The sequence below is a fragment of the Hippoglossus stenolepis genome, chromosome 10 (genome assembly GCF_022539355.2).
Source record: "Hippoglossus stenolepis isolate QCI-W04-F060 chromosome 10, HSTE1.2, whole genome shotgun sequence".
Taxonomy (NCBI): domain Eukaryota; kingdom Metazoa; phylum Chordata; class Actinopteri; order Pleuronectiformes; family Pleuronectidae; genus Hippoglossus; species Hippoglossus stenolepis.
Window position 1 is genome coordinate 6,707,836 of NC_061492.1, and position 20,532 is coordinate 6,728,367.

Genomic DNA, 20,532 nt, shown 5'->3' on the forward strand with positions numbered 1-20,532 from the left:
TCTAACTTGTTTTAAGATGTCGGCAGTTAAGTTTATGGTGTAGCAGATCTACATGTTCCACAAACTGCTGCTACTTTAAACTCCATCGTATTTTATGAGCTCATGCTTCAAATCTAAAACCTTCATGTACAATGGGAGTAGTTATTACAGCTGTCAAATAAATCCTGTCACGTCAAAGCTACAGTATTTCCCCTTGACATGCACTGAAATAAATCTCTGATTTTACACAATTACTTGAGTACAGCGCCTCTTCAGCGAGATCACTATAAAGCCAAGTAGTCCGTCTTTCACAACACCATTTAATGAAAAAGCAATGACTGTATGCTGGAGGTAAGAAAACAAAGGATCTGCTCTTGATACAGAAATTATCAATTGTTTTTGTAATAAAAATTCAAGTATGTTCCTGTCAGATCCAAGATGAGACCAAGATACTCGTCATTACAGCAGAGGGCTGACAATGAGAAAGAAGCGTCTTGAAAAGTAAAGTCTTGGTGTTGTCTTCACACTCTTGACTCTCTAATGAACTAGTAATAGCCACGGCCAGTCAATAACCTGCATCAGCAAACACACTTGTGCGTCAGCTGCAGGTAGAAGCTGCTTGTTCAGCGTAGCAACCACTGAGCCGTGTAGGAATACCAGAGAGAAATCACATCTCCAAAACACACACTACGCACGACATGACGCACCTAGTCTCATTACCGCTCACTCTGACAGCTGAATAGCATCACGTTATCGAATACCCTCTGAATGCAGATTAAACCTCCCTCATGGTGCTGCAACTAGAACTGGTTGGCATCACATTATTTGATAATCAAGACTGTCCTTTACAACTAGTCTGGAGATTTTCCAAAATGAAGTAAAACATGAAACAGGCCATGCTAATGATCACTGTAAAGCAAAGCTAGCATTGTGGTTTTTAACACAAAACATCCAGCTCTATGTGGTTTCTCCGGTTTCATTAATCAAATGTGTAGAAATATCTACAAGGGAAAACTTTCCAGTGCAACATAACCTCTTCTCCCAGGCGAAAATAGAGCTTTGGGATTTTAGTTCAAGTAAATATAAATGATCAAATATTCTAAAGTTTGATAATTTATATTTACTGGTGCATAACGATAAACGATAACTCATGCATAATTACATCAAATTTTGCTCACTCAATTTCAGTCATGAATGTCCGTCCGCACAATTGGGTCGTGACATTTTCTGGAATTTGCCTTTCACATATGAGGAACACAGCAGGACATTGTCAGAGTCACTTTACACCAACAGGATAATCTCCATAGCGTTCAGGTGGGGGTGGCACCTAGGTAGAGCATGTAGGAGGCGGGACGTGACGTATAAACTCCGCTGCAGAAATCACATTTTTGTTCACAGCATATGGACACCAGCGTTGGCCCATTAATATCCAAAAGCTCTCGAATCTCATCTTCTTTCCAAGTTGACATCTTCATTGGTGTGTAGGGCATCTCTTTATCATCCTGAGATTGCTTGTTTTTTCAATTTTGTGTCCATAGCATGATGAAACATCATCAACACGTCCACTTGCAGTGAATCCCCCAGATAATCTAATGCTGTATTTCCACATGGGCTCATTTGGACATTATGTACCTTTTTTACACGGGGGGTGGCAGGAAAAACTTGGGAGATTATCCAGAGCCTCTGACTTGGACATTTTCTTTCTCACATACAACTCTGCTGGATAATGTAATAAAGTATGTCTGAAAGGAGCGTAAAGGTCTACAAGGGGAAACTTGCCCAGTTATATGTAACCTTGTCTTCCTGAGCTGAGCACTGATAACTGAGTGACAATAACTCATGCATGTTGCATCATATATCAACTCATTCTGAATGGGGCCTTTTGTCTTTACAGCTGTTTGGCTGCTGAAATTACAGTGGAACCATTATTGGCACTGCATATGATTATTTTCAGATACTGCTATATGGCCAGCAGCTTCTCTTCCTTAAACGTTACCTATTGCATGACATTTCCAAACAATCAACATTTAAGTTTCCTGTTGTTCCTGATTCCGGTAGTTGACAGAGCTTTAATGTCTGTAATAAGGCTGCACTTTCATTTTCTGTTGTGAGTTTATGACCAGTGAATCTACATATCATCCCGGAGCGGTAACACTACGCTTCGAAACTGTCTCGAATAACTCTGGTCCAACCACAGCAACCAGAGACTCCACAGTCCTGTCATTTCATGATATCCCTTAAATGGCAAGAACTGACTTGCTTCTACAAGTCAGAGCAAACCAGTCCAAAAAAAGAACAGGGTAACGGGATTATTTAGGTCAAGTTGGCGTTCTAAGTTATTAATGTGCTTATCATGCTTCTAATGTCACTTTTATCCTCATTATTTTCCTTCCCTGGTTGCTTCTCTAGAAGAATCACAGTGACTCTACTGATTCACACGCTTACGAAACATTCAGATCTACTCCGGCATGAGTCTACAGTTGAGTAAACAGATTCACACAACAGGAAACCACATCACAATGAAAGCCTTAAACCAGCCAGGGGTGACAAAACTCTTCTAGAAAGTGTTATGCAGTCTTGTTTGCATAGAGACACGAACAGACTGGAGGGCTTTCCTTATAAAAAAAACAAAACAAAAACACACACTAAACACTACAGTAGCACCATCATTTCCTTTGAAAAACAAGGTGTGAAATACAACATATTTAAGCATACATGAATTATATGCGTGGATATGGACTAATAATGTATTATGGGATACCCCTGGGATTTCTGGTATGATAAATGCATTCAGCACATTGGAGCAAATGCACCTCTGTCTGATTTTATCATTTTTATAGACACAATAATGGAGAAAACTGTCATGTGGATTCATCTTATACTGAGTATTTTAATGCTTAAAGACGTTCTATTTTCTCACATTCAAAACAGACTAATAAGGGCAGATTGCAGTAATATTTTTTTTCTCTGGGCTTCCCTTCGGCTGTGCTGAACCCTCGGAAAAAGGCTGGACAACAATATGCACGGGAAACGGTCCCTCCACAGCCCACATCTTGAATCAAGGTCACCGTGTAATAGGCTATGACAAATGTCAAAGCCATTACATAATCTCCTGAGCTGTGTCATTATAAGCATATGGCTCTAACGCAAAGCACACAGCAATTGAGCGGTTAGAGCCCCTGGCTTAGAAACCATTAAATGGCACAATTAATAATCCAGAAAGCAGGTCTGCTCGGCCTTTTACAAGTTAAACCTTGAACTTTAGAATAATTCAAACATCTCGGCATCATTAGGATGCATTTATGAAGTAAATGTTGACAAGCCATTTGCTTTTCTTAACTGAACCAATTCAGCTCAAAACAAATAATTACATATTCATTGCTTCAAATGAACACCTTTAAAATGACAGCAGTCTATGTTACGTGTATAAACCACTAATGAGAAACATTATGTGGATCTCTAGGCTGATATGGGAGAGAAAGGTCAGAGAGCCAAGCAATCGTAACGATGCAGGAAGGAGGAGGGAGCAGGCAACTAAAGGTTTGAAATGTGACATGTTCTCCACACCAGCCACACAGAAGCTATGCAAGAAATGCCACCAGCTTTAAAGAGTGTGATTCAAACACCAAAGACGGACTGGTGTGTGAATGAATATTCATCAGTTTACAGAAACTGGCTTAAGTAAAAACTCTGCACACTTCTCTGTGGAAACCCCGATTAGAAATGTTATTATGTGTTTTTAGTGACTTTAAAAATACTATAACAATGGATATGGTTATTCACTGGAACATCCTCTACAGTACAACCTGGCCACTATGCAGCCTGGCATCAATACATTAGGCCTGTGGTGACTTTTCACATGGACGAGGGCCAAAAGGTCATAGTGTGTGTGTGTGTGTGTGTGTGTGTTTTGCATGCAGTGGCTGAGGAGCTCAAATTACACTACACTACAAACCAAAGGATCCCGATGACGCAAAGAAAAGAGAAGATATTTTCTGTTCATCTGTTTTCCATTTTAGCAACTTATTTCTTGGAGATGTACTGAAATCTAACATCTGATCGGCAATGACAGTTTTTGAGATTATACAGACATACATGATTACACCATCCCGGTATTTTTTCCCAATAAAACCACACATCCGGTTGTGTTTCAAGTACCTTAATAAGATTCTAGGTATGAAGACAACTGGTTCATCATCATATGCAATAGTAGATGACACACTGCACTTGACTGACTGTAGCATAACTGTAATTATTGATAGCATTTTTGAGATTGTTCCCATATAAATGTTTCATGTAGAATAAGAATATAAAGACAGACGGGCATTTCATGAAATTTAAACTCAATATATGTTGCAATGGGGGGAGGGGAGTAAATTTGATGATTTATTGTGCAAGAAAATGTAAATGTGCAAACCATCAATGATTTTGATTTATTGGATTCACCAAGAGAGACAGACAATCGTGATTAATTGGTGCGATCGAATAAACTCGAGCAGATGAAGAGTTCCCACAAGGCCACTTTGTGTGGAGCAACAGAAAAACAGAAAGCAGCACCGTGTTAAGACGTAATGATTAAGGATTGGGTTTGAACATGTGAAGGAGACTGTTAGATCCAGCTGCAAGAAATCGACACCTTAAAAAAACCTGCAGCTCGTCAATGCAACCTACACTTCACACGTGCTCGTGGAGATGTTCGTTTTACTCGAAGATTTGAACTTGCAGATAAAATGTGTTCATACTATATTTACAGCAGCCATATATGTCAACAGGAGCAGGAACAGCCTCCACAGTGTGAAGCTCCGAACCAGGGCTTTCCTTCATCCTCCCAATGTTAAACATGCCTTGCTCAACTTGTTCTGCAGGATGGATGGTAATGGGAGGCAGGCGAGCTGCAGATAGCACGCCAGAGACAGCCCGGGTGAGAAATCACATGGCTGACTGTAAACAAAGCAGTTATGCAACAATTTGCACACTGACAGGAGGCACTGACCCACAATCAGCTGGCCCCCCCAAGCTACACACAGGTCAGGGCGGGAGGGGAGCCAGGACCTGTGGGGCTGGCTGGCTGGTGGAGCCCATCCCCACACACACACCCCACCCACCGATGTGACTCATGTTTCCCCCGCTCAGTGTTGCCTGCTTCCCGCACAGAAGGGGGCGGGAAAGAGAGGGGGGGAGATAGAGAGAGAGAGAGAAGCGCCATAATGATGTTATGAAAAACATGCACGGTGTCCGTCCTGCAAACACGTTCACAAATGCATCCACGTGCTGTCGTTCATTACACAAACAGGCTCATTGGCCGCGTGCAAAGTCGCCACCACTGTTCAAAAAACTTGAAGGGGAAGATGGGATGATTGGGGGGGGAGGAGGAGGAAAAAAAGAAAAAAAAAGAAAAGAAGAGAGTGGCACGATCGCAGCAAACAATGTTCGGAGAGGAGAAAGTGCCAGAGGCTGGAAGAAAACAACAAAAGTCGGAACAGCAACGTGGCAAAAAAATAAATAATCGCGTGAGCAGGTGACAGAGCTCCATCAGCGGGGCTGATCACAACAGGGCAGAGGGAAGGTGATGCTGTGGATGCCTCGGCTGCAAAGAGCGAGAAAACACGTCACACCGCATGGCTCTTTATTTGTTGACAAGCCCAACTCCCGGCGCCGGGCGGGGACGTGCGGGGCAACGCGGGGGCCGGCGCTGCGGCAGCCGCTCGCCCCTCCGGCGCGTCGCCCCGCACGGATTGTTTCCAGGAGGGCTAGCTACATGCTAACGGCTCCGGCTAGGCTATAATGTAACTGAGCGAAGGGAGAGAAAGCACATTCACCCCCGTTAGCCGCTAGCGCCCATCCCCCATCCAGCCAGCCTCCCCTGTCTGCGTCCACCATCTTTAATCTGCGCCCCGTCTCCCTGCCCGCCGCACAAAACACGACAAAAACCCCACACACTCACCTTCAGCGACCATCGCCGAATCGATTAGCGCCTTCCGCAACGATTAATCGATTTTCGTGATAATATCGTGCGTATTTTAATATTGAAAATTGGCCGAGCGAGCGGAACCGCGCCTTCGGAGAAGAGCAGCAATCCTAAACCGCCATCTGGTGGTTTTTCCGTCTCTGTGATGCAGCGGGAGCGGCGCAGCCTCAGACCGACACACAGCTGCCCCCTGGCGGACACACCGGGCCCGGGCGGCCGCGCGCCTCGGGCACGGGGAAGGGGAGGGGCCCGCCAGCACAGCGCTCACGGGGACGCGCACCAGAGCAGAGGGACTCCCCTCTTATTTTGACAAGACCCCAGCTTCGTGCAGGATGTGAATCCTCCAATTACAAACCAATAATATGGATCAGTACACATGTTACAGCAGGAGATTCAAATGCAATGCTTCCATTATGAAGGGGAATTATATAACACCTCAGGAAATTGAAAGATCAATTAATATGACATATTCCTGTCTATAGGTTTATTGTCTAGTAGCTGTCTACAGACTGAACAGCACTTTTACAGCTTCGTGCAGGATGTAAATCCTCCAATAACACTCCTATAATATAGATCTATACACATGTTACAGCAAGAGATTCAACACCTCAGGAAATTACAATATACATAAATATGACATATTCCTGTTCTATACTGTCTATTAACTGTCCATTATTATATAGACTGAACAGTACTTTTACAGCTATGTGCAGGATGTAAATTCTGTAAAATAACACACAAATAATTTCCTTTAGATCAATACACACATTACAGCAACACTTTCAAATGCAATGCATCCATTTTGTGTTGAAATGCATGACAGGATTATATAACACCTCAGGAAATTAAAAGATGCATTAATATGACATATTGCTGTCTATAGGTTTACTGTCTGTTAACTGTCTATTAACTGTCTATTAACTGTCCATTACTTTGCAGACGAGACAGAGCTTTTACATCATTGTGCAGGATGTAAATTCTCCAAAACAACACGCCAATACTTTCCTTTAATTCAATACACATAATGCAGTAAGACTTTCAAATGCAATTCAACCATTATGAGTTCAAATGTATCAACAACTTATTAGACAACACCACAGGAAATGAAAAGATGCATTAATATGACATATTCCAGTCTATAGGTATACTGTCAGTTAACTGTCTATTACTAAAGAGATTAAACAGTGATTTTACAGCTTTTTGCAGGATGTAAATTACCTAAAACAACACATAAACACTCACCTTTTGGATGGAAATACATATTACAGCAATACATTCAAAAGTAATGCAATCTGTATGAGTTGAAATGCATCACACAAATCTTATATAACACCACAGGAAATTAAAAGATGTATAAATATGATATAACTAAAGCAGTCCAGGCCTAATACTTAACCATTACCCCATCTCATTCTGTATAAAAACAGTGCTCTCACAGATTTGTGCAGGGTGTAAAATCTCCAAAATAGTACATGAATACTTACATTTTGGATTAATACACACTTTAAAGCAAGGCATTCAAAAGTACTACAACCATTATCAGTTAAAATGCATCATAAAGTTCTTATATTTGTGCTGCAGGAAATTAAAAGATGAATAACTGTGAAGTTTTGTATGTAGCTAAAACTAAAGCAGTCCAGGCCTAATATTTATCCCTTATCACCTCTTATTTTGGCGAGACTATCTATTGTTGTGCAAAAATCTCCAAAACAACACATGAATGCAATCTTTATGACTTAACATGCATCTCAAAGTTCTTATAAAATACAGCAGGAGATTGAAAGATGCATAAATATGACGCTAACACTCAGTTTCCAGTCTATAGGTCCACGTAATGTAGGATGTAATGTTGACTTAATACAACATCCTGCATTAAATCCTACTTTTATGAAGCTTATGTTGGTCATAACTAAAGTTTTTGTAATCAGGATTTTAGAGTAATATTTCCAAAACCTGCCAACTGAGCAAAATCAGCTAAGAAACTACGTGATGACCTTTGACCTTCTGGTTTTATTTGATGCTGTCTCCAGCTATCAGCCCCTCTTTTTTCACCTCTGCCTGAGACAGAGAGCGAGACACAGAGAGAGTGAGTGTGTGCACATCATGGGCCCGAACTCCGGAGCCATTCATCTCCATGAAGGCCGTGGTCTGGAATGGGTTGGTGCATAAACCCAATTATAGAGGCTGGATGTGTACTCAGATTACTTACTCCTGCTCGCTGGGGCCTGATAACGCCAGAAAGAGAGAGAGGGATGGGCAGGAGAAGCGTCGGTTAATTATTTTAGTCCCGATTGAGCGTCATTATGTGGATATCAAATACTTGCATTAGACATGAGTGTGTATGCGAGAGAGAACGAGTGAGAAGAATGATTAAAAATTATTTTGTGGGTTCCTGCATCTTTGTAATATATACGAGAGCGATGCACACACACACACACACACGCACGCACGCACGCACGCACGCACACACACGCACGCACGCACACACACACACACACACACACACACACACATGAATGTACCGGTTGGTGTTTTTATCTGATGGTCGCATTGTTGTTTGCCATAGCAACAGCACGTGTTGCCTATAAAAGCTTTGCCAGATCCTCCCCTCAGGGTTATTGCACAAACACACAAACACACACACACACAAACACACACGCACGCACACACACACACACACACACACACACACACACACAAGTAATGATGCAGGTGCCATTTGAATCCAAACAGCAATAAAGAAGCCCAAATGTTTCATAACTGTTTTGAAGTAGTTCCTCAGAGAAACTATTTGTGAAATTTTTAATTATGTGGAAATGTTTCAACATATTATGGTTAATTTTTTTGTTGAAAAAACAAACACATTTCCTGTGTCTTTTTTCCCAACACATGCTTTAAGTGACACTACGTGAGAATAATAATCATCATCATTTTTGTGTTGTTCCTGATTCTTATTGTGTTTTTGCTGTGTACACACCACTACAGACACACACACACACACACACACACACACACACACACACACACAGAAGACACATTCTCACATGAGAATCCTCTTGAGTCATACATGTACATAAGTGTCTTGCTATAGTGGCACTCCAGTCCCCATCCACACCTCCGCATCAGTTGCTCTGGAGATTCAAACACCAGGAATAGTGTTGTCGACTCGAGGTTCACTGGTGATCCACACAAAGAAAACCCTTTATTTCACAGAGAGGTCAGAGATCAGCCGCAAAACAGCAACTCTGGAAAAAAAAAAAAACAGGAATTTAGCGTTCTCCCACAGCTCAATACAGGAGGTCAGAGGTCAACATCCTGGATGATGTGTTTATTAGAAGCCTGTGCCATCTTCTGGTCTTTTTAGTTTGCTTATCAGCCAATTACAGTGAGTACAACAGAAAGGTATTGTGTGCTGAGGTAGATCACCTGCATTTGTCAAAGATGTAAGAACTGGGTCAGAGCAGTATGAAGAATATAGAGGTGTCTCTTTGTCTGTGTCTCTGTCCTCAAAACACGTATAAAGTGAATATATATAAATATAATATTCCTATAGGAGGATCTGGTGCACGTCAGAGTATCACTGATTGGATAGAAGAATATCTTGTTGTTTTTGTATCGTCTGTGTTCTGCAGCAATCTTTCACAAACAATAATTTATTTACATCAGAGTAATAAATGTACTACTGTGACAGCGTGTCTGTGCTGAGCCAGAGCAATACCCAGGTTACTGACCTGTATGAAACTGTAGATGTATAAAAAGTATATTTTACTTCATGGCTCCTCTCGGGATTTGAGTGTGTTCAATTATTTATGTAACTAAATTTAGGACGCTGCAAGAGAGTCACAACAAATGCAAATACAGAAACACGCTGCATATAGATCCATCACCACTGACAGGTAGCGAACTTCATTAACTTCACAAAGCATTGAACTACGGCCAGGTTCATCACTTTTTTTAGGTCCCCTGGAAACATATCCTGTGTTGTTGTCGCTATTTCCAGCATGTTCTTTTCTGTTTGCATGTGTTTTCTTAATTTGCAGTGCGTTGAGCTCTCTAGGCCACCGTAGATAAATAACATGGGGGAATAATGTAATTGTATAACTTTGCATTTCCAACCTCTTACATTGCTCCATCATCTCATCATTTACATTTATGCTGTTCCACAATGGAGCCCTGAAACAGGTCCGTTCAGGGTGTTACAGTCTCACCTTCTGCAGACACTTGCCCAGGTTAATCTCTTCTAAATTCTACCCAGCACTGACGCTCACAGAGGCGTTTTCCCCGAGACTACACCTTCCTCTTTAAGTATGCGTGGTGCAGTGCTGACTTACATAACCACCAGACATCCACGGCGTCTGCATCACAATTTCTGGATCCTTGTTTGCTTTCCCATTGCCCCAATTTAGAGTTTGACGCGGCCTTCAGTGAAACTGTGTACGTACATACGCAGACACGGACGCACTTGGCTGCACGCACATCACCGCTCGACGGCAGCATCCAGCATAATGTGTAAAAAAACTTTTCCCAGGGCTGTAACCATGGAAACAGAGGCTGTCTGGCAAGCCATCAGCCAGAGCGAACACTTTGAGACAGTCAAGGTAATCACAGGTTTTCACTGCTACAGTCAAACGTCTCAGTCTGTGGGTAAACACCGGCCCCAGGGGGCTTCGCAGGAGCTTTGATGACAGGTACATGGACTCATATGAAACCTTTTTATTATTTTTTTCATTTCGCCTGAAACACACTGATTTGACGTCTCGGTTACGCAATAAATGTTTTTATTCATTCTCCTCTCGGAGGCTGTTGACGAACACAGAGGCTTCACGGGGCTGTTTTACGTCTGTGCGCCTGATCTATTTTTAATTTCCCCTGACCTTGCTTGCTGTGTTTTCACTCCAGAGGATCTTTCTCTTTTAGATTTAACCGGCTACCTCTCTGACACCTCTCTGCAATCTCTCTCTTGCCTCCCCCCCATCTCTTCCTGCTCTCCCTCCTCCCTCCCCTGTCTTCCTCTCCACCACTGAGGTATTGAAAAATGTATGAGAGGTCCTATTAGCTGGAAAAAAAGAAACCTATTAGAGGCTATCGCAAGCTTACATGTGAAGCAGGCGGTCATCGTCCGTCACATCCGCCTCCCTCACTGGAACACACACACACACACACACACACACACACACACACACACACACACACACACACAGAGATGGAGGTGGACACACAGCCAAGGTTTTTTTGAGCGCAACGTGCATGTGTGTGTCATACACCACCATGCAGCCCACGCTCCCACTTCCTGTTAAAGACCTTCATCGTGAACCCCATCTTAATCTCAGCAGTAGAGTTGTTTTTCCCCCATGTTTCCTTTTTGGACTCCCTCACCTCACCCCCCCTCCACCACGGAGACCTGGTGATGAATGTGTCCCCTCTGCAGCTGCGGTTCACTTATTTCTGCTCTCATCAGCTCCTAATGTAATGAGAACAAGTCGTTCAGACAACCGAGGACCCAGAGTTTTGAATAATGACATCCAGTAATACTTCATAAACACCCAACGCCCCAAACCAGGCCCATGTACACAGACCCTAATATTGATTGATGCCGATAAGAAACCAATATCAGTGGATATGACCAGATTTTTTGCTCTGTAAATCAATAAACTGTTAAATAAACTGTGGAAAATTGTGAATTCACTGTGTCTGAATGGTGATATCTAACTGACAGACCGCAAATGGTGATGTATCCAAGTGTGAAATTGGCAGACGCACACATGTGCTAATGCATTTTCTTTGTGTATGTGAGGATAAGTGAGAAATACACTGAGAGAAGATGTGTTTGAGAGACAGAGGAAGACAAGAGAGACGAGGCTGCAGAATGTAGAGAAAGAAAGAAACACAAGTTTACTCCACTCAAAGTCGACTCTGCTGCGAATCTGTCCTTCACCATACTCCATAATTCATCTCTTCTCGACCAGAGAGAGAGCGAGAGCGGCAGAAAGTACGGAAAGCTTCTTGATTCTGACGCACATGTGCTTGAATTCATCAAAACGCTCCCTGCCTCTCCTCACACTCCTGTCGGCTCCCTCATTCTTCTTCTCGTCCTCCCGGCAGTCGGCTCAGCTCTGCTGCTCTCAGCATATTCTTATCACAGCTACGCACCAACTCCACCAAAAATAAGATGTACCTGTGCTCCCAAAACCTGGCTGCAGAGCAGGGGATGGGAATTTAACAGAGCTCTAAATAGCTGGGTCCGATGTATTCGCTGTAACCATGGAAACACGAGATATTCCTCCTCATCTTTAGAGAAATGGCCCTTGGCAAAAATATGGATTAGATGGAGGGGGGGGGAGAGAAAGAAAGAAAGAAAGAACAACTGGCCACCACAAAAATAGCCCAGGGACAGGTCCATTATAGAAGGAATGAACTAGCTTTTTCTTATCAGTCCTCCATTCATTCATGTTGAACTCATCTTTAACATCCAGATATCAGGTACAGTTACATAAATATTACCCTGGTTGTGTTAAACAGCACAAGTTCAACGTCTGACATGATCAAAGTGCTGATTAGGATTTTTAAGTGGAACACATCTCCTGAGAGAAATAAACTGAGTTCCATCCCACAAACTGTCCCTGATATATTCCAGCATGTTTCAACTGGGCACCAATGGTTTTCAACATGGTTTCATGGCAAAACTCACACAAACCTATTGAATTCATGGCTTTGTTTAATTACCATTACAAACTATTGCAAACTTACCAAACCATCAAATACTGAAAAAAAGACATTCTATACTTTTCCTGACCGTATCAAAGATATTCTTTTAAATCCACAAAAAGCTAAAAGTTCCATGAATGTGAATTTTATTCTTCACTTAAATCAAAGACTTCAGTTCCTGTGACACGAGAGGAGAGCGAGTTTAAACGTTTTTAAGTTACTTAATCCCATGTGAACACACAGTTTTATTTTTCTGAAATAAATGAGGTGAGCAAGTTACTGAATTTGATTCTATTTTCAGAAAAATATTCCTCTCAGTTATTGTCCTTGCTGCTGTTAGATGAGAATAGAGTTATCTGTTATGTTGTCAGTAACACCTATATTTAACCAGTCAAAATATCTGCTGTGAAAAAGGGAAGTGTTTGCAAGTGTCTAATGTCCTGGTTTATGATGATATCTAGTCTGGCACATCCTCTTCACAAAAAAGACAATTAAGGAAATCACCCAGGAGAGTGTTGTGGATATTTATAGGCTGTATTATTTATATATTCAAAATATGTGGGGCGATTTGGGAACACGGAGCGACGTCTTTTGCTTTTCATTGTATCCTCATGAGCTCGTACTTGTTATTGACCACCATGCATCTCCCAGAGTCCCAGCGGAGGAGTCGGCCTCCTGTCCCGACCACAGCAGCAGCACCTGGATGTGCGTTATTAAACGGTGCGATGGTCCAGCTGAACAACAGCGAACGCAGCTGCAACTGGCAAAAGGTTAATACAGCTGGAAATGGGGCAGAGCACACCGGCGTGGTGGCTGCGAAATGCCAAGGCAATTACTGTCGAGAGATGAAAGCTTGTGAGGTTTTGTGCCGAGTTTGTGAGACAAAGAGGGGAAGACAAAGAGGGAGAGAAACTTCTTGAACAGCTGCCTCTGCGTTGTTCATCTCTTCTCGACATTCTCACCATCTATATAAATAGGTGTTCCTCAGATTGCTTCCTCTGGACAGACTTCTCGTGCTGTAGCCGGAATCAGCAGTTTGGGGGTCACAGCCATTTTGGATTTCGCCTTCCACATGTGTTCTTTCAGCCTCTAGTACTTATCGATATTCTCCTCTTCTCCTCCTCGTCAACCACCGCTCTGTTCGATTGGTAATCCAGCATCTGCTTACTTGAACTTGAAGTCCTACAGGATCCTAGCTCTGTTGTTCGGACAACCACTCAACCTTAAATTGCCCCTGATGGCTGCGTGAATTATATATAATATATAAAAAATGCAGCTCATTAACCATTGCATAACCCCCTGCTCTTTTGATCACTATCGCCCCAACACACTCTCGATGTGCCGCTTAAAAGTACAATGAACTGATTGGGATGCAAACCCCAAACCATTAAACTTCAGAATGGTCTTTTGCGCCAACTAGATCTGCGTTCCTCCAAGAGTACAACACCACATGATTATTTATAGAATATAATCAAAGCACAACTCTTAAAACGGCTGTCTTGGCCGGTGATTCAAACGGCGTGTGACAGCCGAGGGGCAGGAGAAGATGGGGGACGTCTCTACATGAAGTTGTGGTTTAGGGACATAAAGTTGTGTTTTAGGGATTTAATTTCAACGCAGACCGGAAAATGAACGCAGCTTTCCAGATTCCACCTCACGAGCGGTCGCTGGTGGGCCACCCACCTTTGATTAGACAATGTTAACCTTTTCAAATATATATATATACAGTATATATAAATGTCATGATGTAGAGACGTCCCAAAAGGTTGATGTAAAAATTGGCCCTTACAGTTTGAAACACTATAGGTGGCATTATGAGATAATAAATGTAACATTAAAACCACCGTTAATGTATTTCAATGAAAGAACAGTCATATCGTTTAATTTGAAATACACAGTTAAGAGCGCAGTATCTATTTAAACAGTACATTTGTGAAAAGACATTAACGAAATCTTTGTGCGTCAGTGTGGCACTGCAGAATGTGCAAGAACTCACCTCTTGACACACTCTTAAAAGAAAATTATGATGCACATTTTGCACACGCTGCAAAAAGTAATAAGTATTTATGTCTTGTTTTTATTTCAAATTGAGGAATAGTGGTCCAGACAGTCAGGTAGGAATGTGTATGTGCGCTGATTCTATAAGAGGAAGGTAACCTGCAGTGATAAGTGCTGGTGTTCAAGGGTTGCCACGCATGCTCATACCCTATTATTATAGTTGTCCCTTACGCACACACACACGCACAGACGCACACGCACGAACACACCCTCCCTCTCTCCCTCTCAGCTCAGCATCTGTATCAGAGCTCAGTGTGACAGGAGGCGGTGGAAACACATCTTCCTCCTCCAGCAGCAGCAGCAGCAGCAGAGAGAGGGTGAGAGAGGGTGAGAGAGGGTGAGAGAGGGTGAGAGAGGCTGAGGTGACCGCAGGTGTCGGGTCTGACTTGCCGGGCTGAGACGCGCCGCCGTGCCCTTGAGGAGGGACACTCCCGACTGCAGCAGCAGCAGCAGGAGGAGGAGGAGGAGCAGCAGGAGGAGGAGAGGGGAATAAAGGAGGAGAGGGTGAACGAGAGAGCAGGAGAACAAATGGACGAGAGGAGGCGATGGAGCGCCGGAGAGATGCTCGGTAAATGACTGAGGCTGACGGAGAGAGTGAGGTTCAACCCGGTGGGATCGGCTGGTCTGCGCGTAAAGCAGGTGAGAGGAGACTCTGTGTGCGTGTGTGTGTGTGCGCGTGTGTGTGTGCGTGTGTGTGTCTGTGTGTGTAACATGTACAATAAATAACGCGGCTGGTGGTTTATTGATTGGATAACATGTAAAAACACGACATTACGCGCAGCACTGACTGGGGGAACTGTCTGGATTCAGATGCCTGGCGCAAGGCTCCAGGGTGAGCGAGTGCGCGCCTCCCTCCATTCAAGACTCGGGCACGGGTCACGGGTTACAACATAATACACGCACCCTTAAGTGATGCTAATGTAACCTCCGATAACATACAATAAGATACGATACAGTAGGTTACGATACGATACGATACGATACGATACGATACGATACGATACGATACGATGTGATTCAGGAGGTGAAGATATGATGACATACTGTATGATATGATTGGTTACGATAGGTTACAATACGATACAATGCGAGATAGGTTACGATATGATACGATACAATATGATACACTAGGATAGTTCACGATACGATACAATAGTTTACGATAACATACAGCCTGATACGATGTGATATATTCGATACAATATGACACAATAGGTTATGATTCAATACGATACTTTATGATACAATATGATGTTCCATGATGTAAAACGACTATTTGATAAAATCTAAATGTGGCAGCACATGCAGCACGTGTGTGTGTGTGTGTGTGTTTGCAACCCTTTTGCGTCACAGGGGGGCGTCACAGAGGAACCTAGATAACCTTGAGAATGACATCACACACACACACACACACACACACACACACACACACACACACACACACACACACACACACATCTCAATTTACATAATATCATGCAATATCACTCTGGCAATATAAACACCCAGGTTTCACGTCTATAAAAACACAGCAGCATCTTTGCTCTGATCAATCGCTGACAGTTGTAAAATGATCGGACTGTTCAATTATTAACAGCACCGTTCATATTAATAGTCAATATAAAATACTTTATGGTCATGTACGTTGTCCACTGTGTTAACGGCTCACAAGGTGTGGAAACAAGCTTTTGAGGGGAGCAGCAGTGGCAGCAGCAGCATTGCAGAGGCAGGCGGCAGCCACAACAGTAAATTTTACCGACCGAGACGAGCCAGACAGGAACATCCTGATCCCATTTTTTTGCCCTTTTGTGTTTTGAGCCAGTCAGATTTCGTCTGATCTTTGGTGAGAGGAAGATGAATAGATCCTCTCGAATGTTTTCCTGTGCCTCGGGCTCTTTTGCCCTGCTCCCTTGAGAGAGTGAAGTGAAGTTGTGAAACCATAAAGCTGCAGTTTATCATTTTATTCAATCCAGACTCACATCTCATGCATTTCAATCATCCACAGATAATGTCCTCAAAGTCTAAATCTTTAAATCCAGGTATTTACAGCCCATTTGATGATAAATTATTTATGAGCACCTGCCATTTACCAGAGAGAAGCTCACAGCAAAGAGCTCTCGCACCGTGACCCTCCTCGCTGCTGTAATTGCAACGGCGCAACTCAGGCTTTAAAAGTGGGAATACTTCACATCTCTGGAGAGAGCAGAGGCGACACAGTCCACCGCTAATTCTGCCGCAGTCAGATCGTTCACCCAGACATTTAAACTGTTACAAAACTGAAATGATGTTTTTATAACCTGATATGAGTCACATTTTCCATACACGTGGGATAATTGTCAAGCCTGCAGGTGACGTGATGAGCTAAACCATGAAATAATACATGTTTTCAGCCATGTTCAACTGTTTATCCTGCACTTGTTCCATCTTAAGCTTAATATTATGTGAAAATCTTGTATGAATTGGAAATTAATTTGCATTTTCCAAGGAGCAGTCATTTTTTAAATGTGATGCTGTCACAATTTAAAATGTGTGTAAGCATCGCTGGGGCAGAATGTAGGTATAGATTTATCTTCAGCCTCGGTTTTCTACTTTATTTGGTGTATTTATTTATTGTTAGATCTTTATAATTTATCTAAACATCACATTTTTAAATGAGTTGCCTCGAATTGAACGAATAGCTGCAGGAGTGATGTATAAATAAAGTCAAGATCCTTAATAAACTACACTTGGGGACATTTTTCATTCATAGAATAATATATATTTTCTTATGATAAAAGATAATAAAGTATTGTCTTTTGCATATTTGTTCCAAATGTATAATTCTTCCATAACGCAATAAGATTAATGATGGAAAAGTGATGGACTATTGAGTAATACCTAGAAACACCAGTGAAATAACTGAGGACTGTGCTGCATGTGCTTTAGTGTGAATGAACTCCATGACATGTGAAAGTATCCTCCAGTTGCACAGTGACCAGTGAACTGCTGAGTGTTTTACAACCTCTGATGCAGCACAAGCCTTATAGCACCTGCACGGCCATATTGTTCTGCTGCAGAGCTCAAACTACGTCAGTTATGAGTTATTCATCCGTGGGGCTCGACCCTGAGGACAAAAGTTGGAGAGCTGGACAGAGAAAGGAGGAGGGAGATGTACCTGTTTCGTGAAAATCTAAATTTGACAGACCCGTGTGCACGGAGGCTTTGTATTTTCTATTTTCCCCGCTTGAGTGTAGGGAGCGAGAAAGGGGGAGGGGACGAGACGAGACGGGGAGCGATAAAAGACAAATTAGGCAGGAAGCCACTGGTTATGTAACTGTCATTGACGCCGGTCTCTAACGCCGCCCGCCAAGGTTCTGGCATCCCAGAAGACAGAAAGGCCGGATAATAGCGTTGCTCATCTATAATAATGGTTCCGTATGTTTCTGCTGACGTGGACCTGATTTGACTTTAAGCCGAAAAGACCAGTTTTGATTCCTCAGAGCTTGTGTACATTTCCCGCTCCCGCTATTCTTATCTTGGATATTAAAGATGAATGAGATACCAAGCAGCATTCCAGCGAGACACGCTGCCAGAGGGAGCATGAGTCAAATATATCTCGTATGTCGCTCTTAAAAAAGTGTTTCTTTCTTTTCCTCGCAGGTGTCTGTCTTCTCTGACGTTTCAAAATGGAGTCCACTCACCTCCTGGGCAGCTCTAAGAAGAGAGTAAAGATCCACCCTCACACTGTCACAGCCAAATACGCCACGCACGCCCCGTACTCCCCTCAGCCTGGGGTGCACACACACTTCCCTCAACCTGGGGACGAAGGCTACGACGATGCCCCGTCTTTTGAGGACTTTGGCTCTTTCCTGGAGGAGACGTCAGACAGGAAACAGCTGACGGAGAGCAAGAGGTGGCCCCTGACTCTGTTTGGCTCCAGAGACAAAGACAAGGATACGGCCCACAAACCTCAGGCTGCCGCGGGGGCAGATGGGAGCGAGGTGGTGGCCAAAGCAGCAAAGGGGTCCGGGAAAGGGGTAGGGGAACAGCTGGCCAGTTTTGGGGAGGCATCTGTGTCTGCGTCTCGCCTCACCTGGGTGGGCCTGCTCTGCGCCGCGCTGGCTCACGGCTGTTTGATCGTTCTGACCCGCCTGGCCTCCGAACGCTTCAGCCTCGGCCCCCTGTTTCTGCTCTTAGTTCGATCCATCTTCCAGCTCCTCGCTGTGGTTGTACCACTGCACAGGGGGGAGAACCCCTTCGGACCAGAGGGCTACCGCCTACGGCTGCTCTGTTACGGCATCGCCTACTCGCTCTCCCTCTGCTGCGCCTACTCATCCTTAACCTTTGTCTCTCCCGGAAATGCCACGACGACCTGGCGCCTGGCGACCACGGCGCTGTCGGCGACGCTGGCCTTCCTGCTCCTGGAGGAGAGGCTGGGATTGCCTGATGGGATCACCATAGCTGCAGGGCTGTGTGGTTTGGGCCTTGTGTTACTTCCCACAGTAGATGAGAGCAACTCAGATTCACCGACCGACCCCGTCGTGTTCTGGAGAGGTGCTTTCGGCTGGTCTCTCTCTGCGCTCGCAGGACTGTGGATGGCGCTGGCGCTGGTCGGGTATCGTTCCCTGAAGGAGAGGGTGGGAGTGGGCACAGCCTTGTTCACAGTAAGCTGGACGGGCTGCCTGCTCGCCCCAGCCTCCTTGGTTGTGCTCCAGGAGGGCTGGTCCTGGCCCGTGAGTGCCCCAGCCTGGGGCCTGGTCCTGGGCCTGGTAGCCTGCTCGGTGGCAGCCTTCCTGGGGATGACGCACGCGCTCACACGCCTCCATCCGGCTCTGGTGTCCGCCTCTCAGAGCCTGGAGGTACCCGTTGCCATGCTGCTGCATCTGGCCGTGCTGCCATTGGTTCCCACTGCGCCTGAGGTCGTCGGGAGCGTGATGATCATACTCAGCGTGGTTTGGCTGGTGGTGATGAAGCTGCTCCCCTCCCGAGGGGGCGGGCGGCGCCAGCGGGAGGAATATGAAGAGATTCTGGACTCGCCCATCAAATAAACACCATCTCTCTTCTCTTCACACGTCCACGTTCTCCTCTGCTCACTCCATCCTTCACCAGATCGTTTCCAGTGTACATAAGAGACTGCTAAACTCATGATCGGAGCTTTATCTATTTTGTATTGTCCTCTTTTGCTTTTGGGAAAGTGCCAATATTGTGTTGTCTGTTATAGTGACGATGTGATGTGACATTAAAATCTCTCTGATGAACACAACGCATTCCTGAAGCCACTTGTAGTCTAGATCTCATCCTGACTGTGTGTGTGTGTGTGTGTGTGTGTGTGTGTGTGTGTGTGTGTGTGTGTGTGTGCATGGCTACATTTCACCGGATTGTGATGTCGGGTCAGGTCTAGCAGCCAGCTGAGGTTTGGCCGAGGATTGATGCTATCTGCTTGGCTGCTGGTTGGCAGATAAATCGGGGTAGAGAGCGAGCAGATGATGGCATTGGCATACAGATAAGAAGCAGGGAGGGAAGGAGAGTGATGGCCGATGACGAAACAGGGATGAAAGAGAGGGGTCGGAACGGAAGGGAAGCAGAAAGGGAGGGTGGTGCTGTGTCCGGGCAGCTGGCTGATAAAAACCCATGCTCTGAGCTGTCATTATGTGTAATAACTACCTGTCTGACACACCAGCTCTGACACTCTCCTTTCTGGTTCTATCCTCCTCTATTCTCCTCATCATTTGCCTCCTGCTTTCACCCTTTGTTGCTTTGTCTCTCCATTAAAACGAACGAGCAACACCCGACAAAGCGCCCATTCATTAAAATCCTCTCTTGCACGCTGCACAGATGGAGAC

At 44.1% G+C, this 20,532-nt stretch overlaps 2 protein-coding genes across 2 annotated transcripts in view; one reads left to right on the forward strand and one right to left on the reverse strand.

Annotated features, from left to right (window-relative positions):
• Positions 1–6,114, reverse strand: part of stag1a (stromal antigen 1a) — a 41,575-nt gene extending 35,461 nt beyond the window's left edge. Inside the window, exon 1 of the mRNA XM_035167585.2 lies at positions 5,924–6,114. The gene's annotated coding sequence lies outside the window, so the exon portion shown is untranslated. The remainder of the gene's footprint in view (positions 1–5,923) is intronic.
• Positions 6,115–14,919: 8,805 nt separating this feature from the next.
• On the forward strand, positions 14,920–19,947 carry slc35g2a (solute carrier family 35 member G2a). The gene is made up of 2 exons (XM_035167084.2): positions 14,920–15,349; positions 18,350–19,947. Exon 2 carries the CDS (start codon positions 18,376–18,378, stop codon positions 19,735–19,737), a length of 1,362 nt encoding a protein of 453 aa, XP_035022975.1. The 5' UTR covers positions 14,920–15,349; positions 18,350–18,375; the 3' UTR covers positions 19,738–19,947.
• Positions 19,948–20,532: the final 585 nt, after the last annotated feature.

Bases quoted from the DNA above. Each gene is read 5' to 3' on its own strand.
- slc35g2a (XM_035167084.2), top strand. From the start codon at position 18,376: ATGGAGTCCACTCACCTCCTGGGCAGCTCTAAGAAGAGAGTAAAGATC.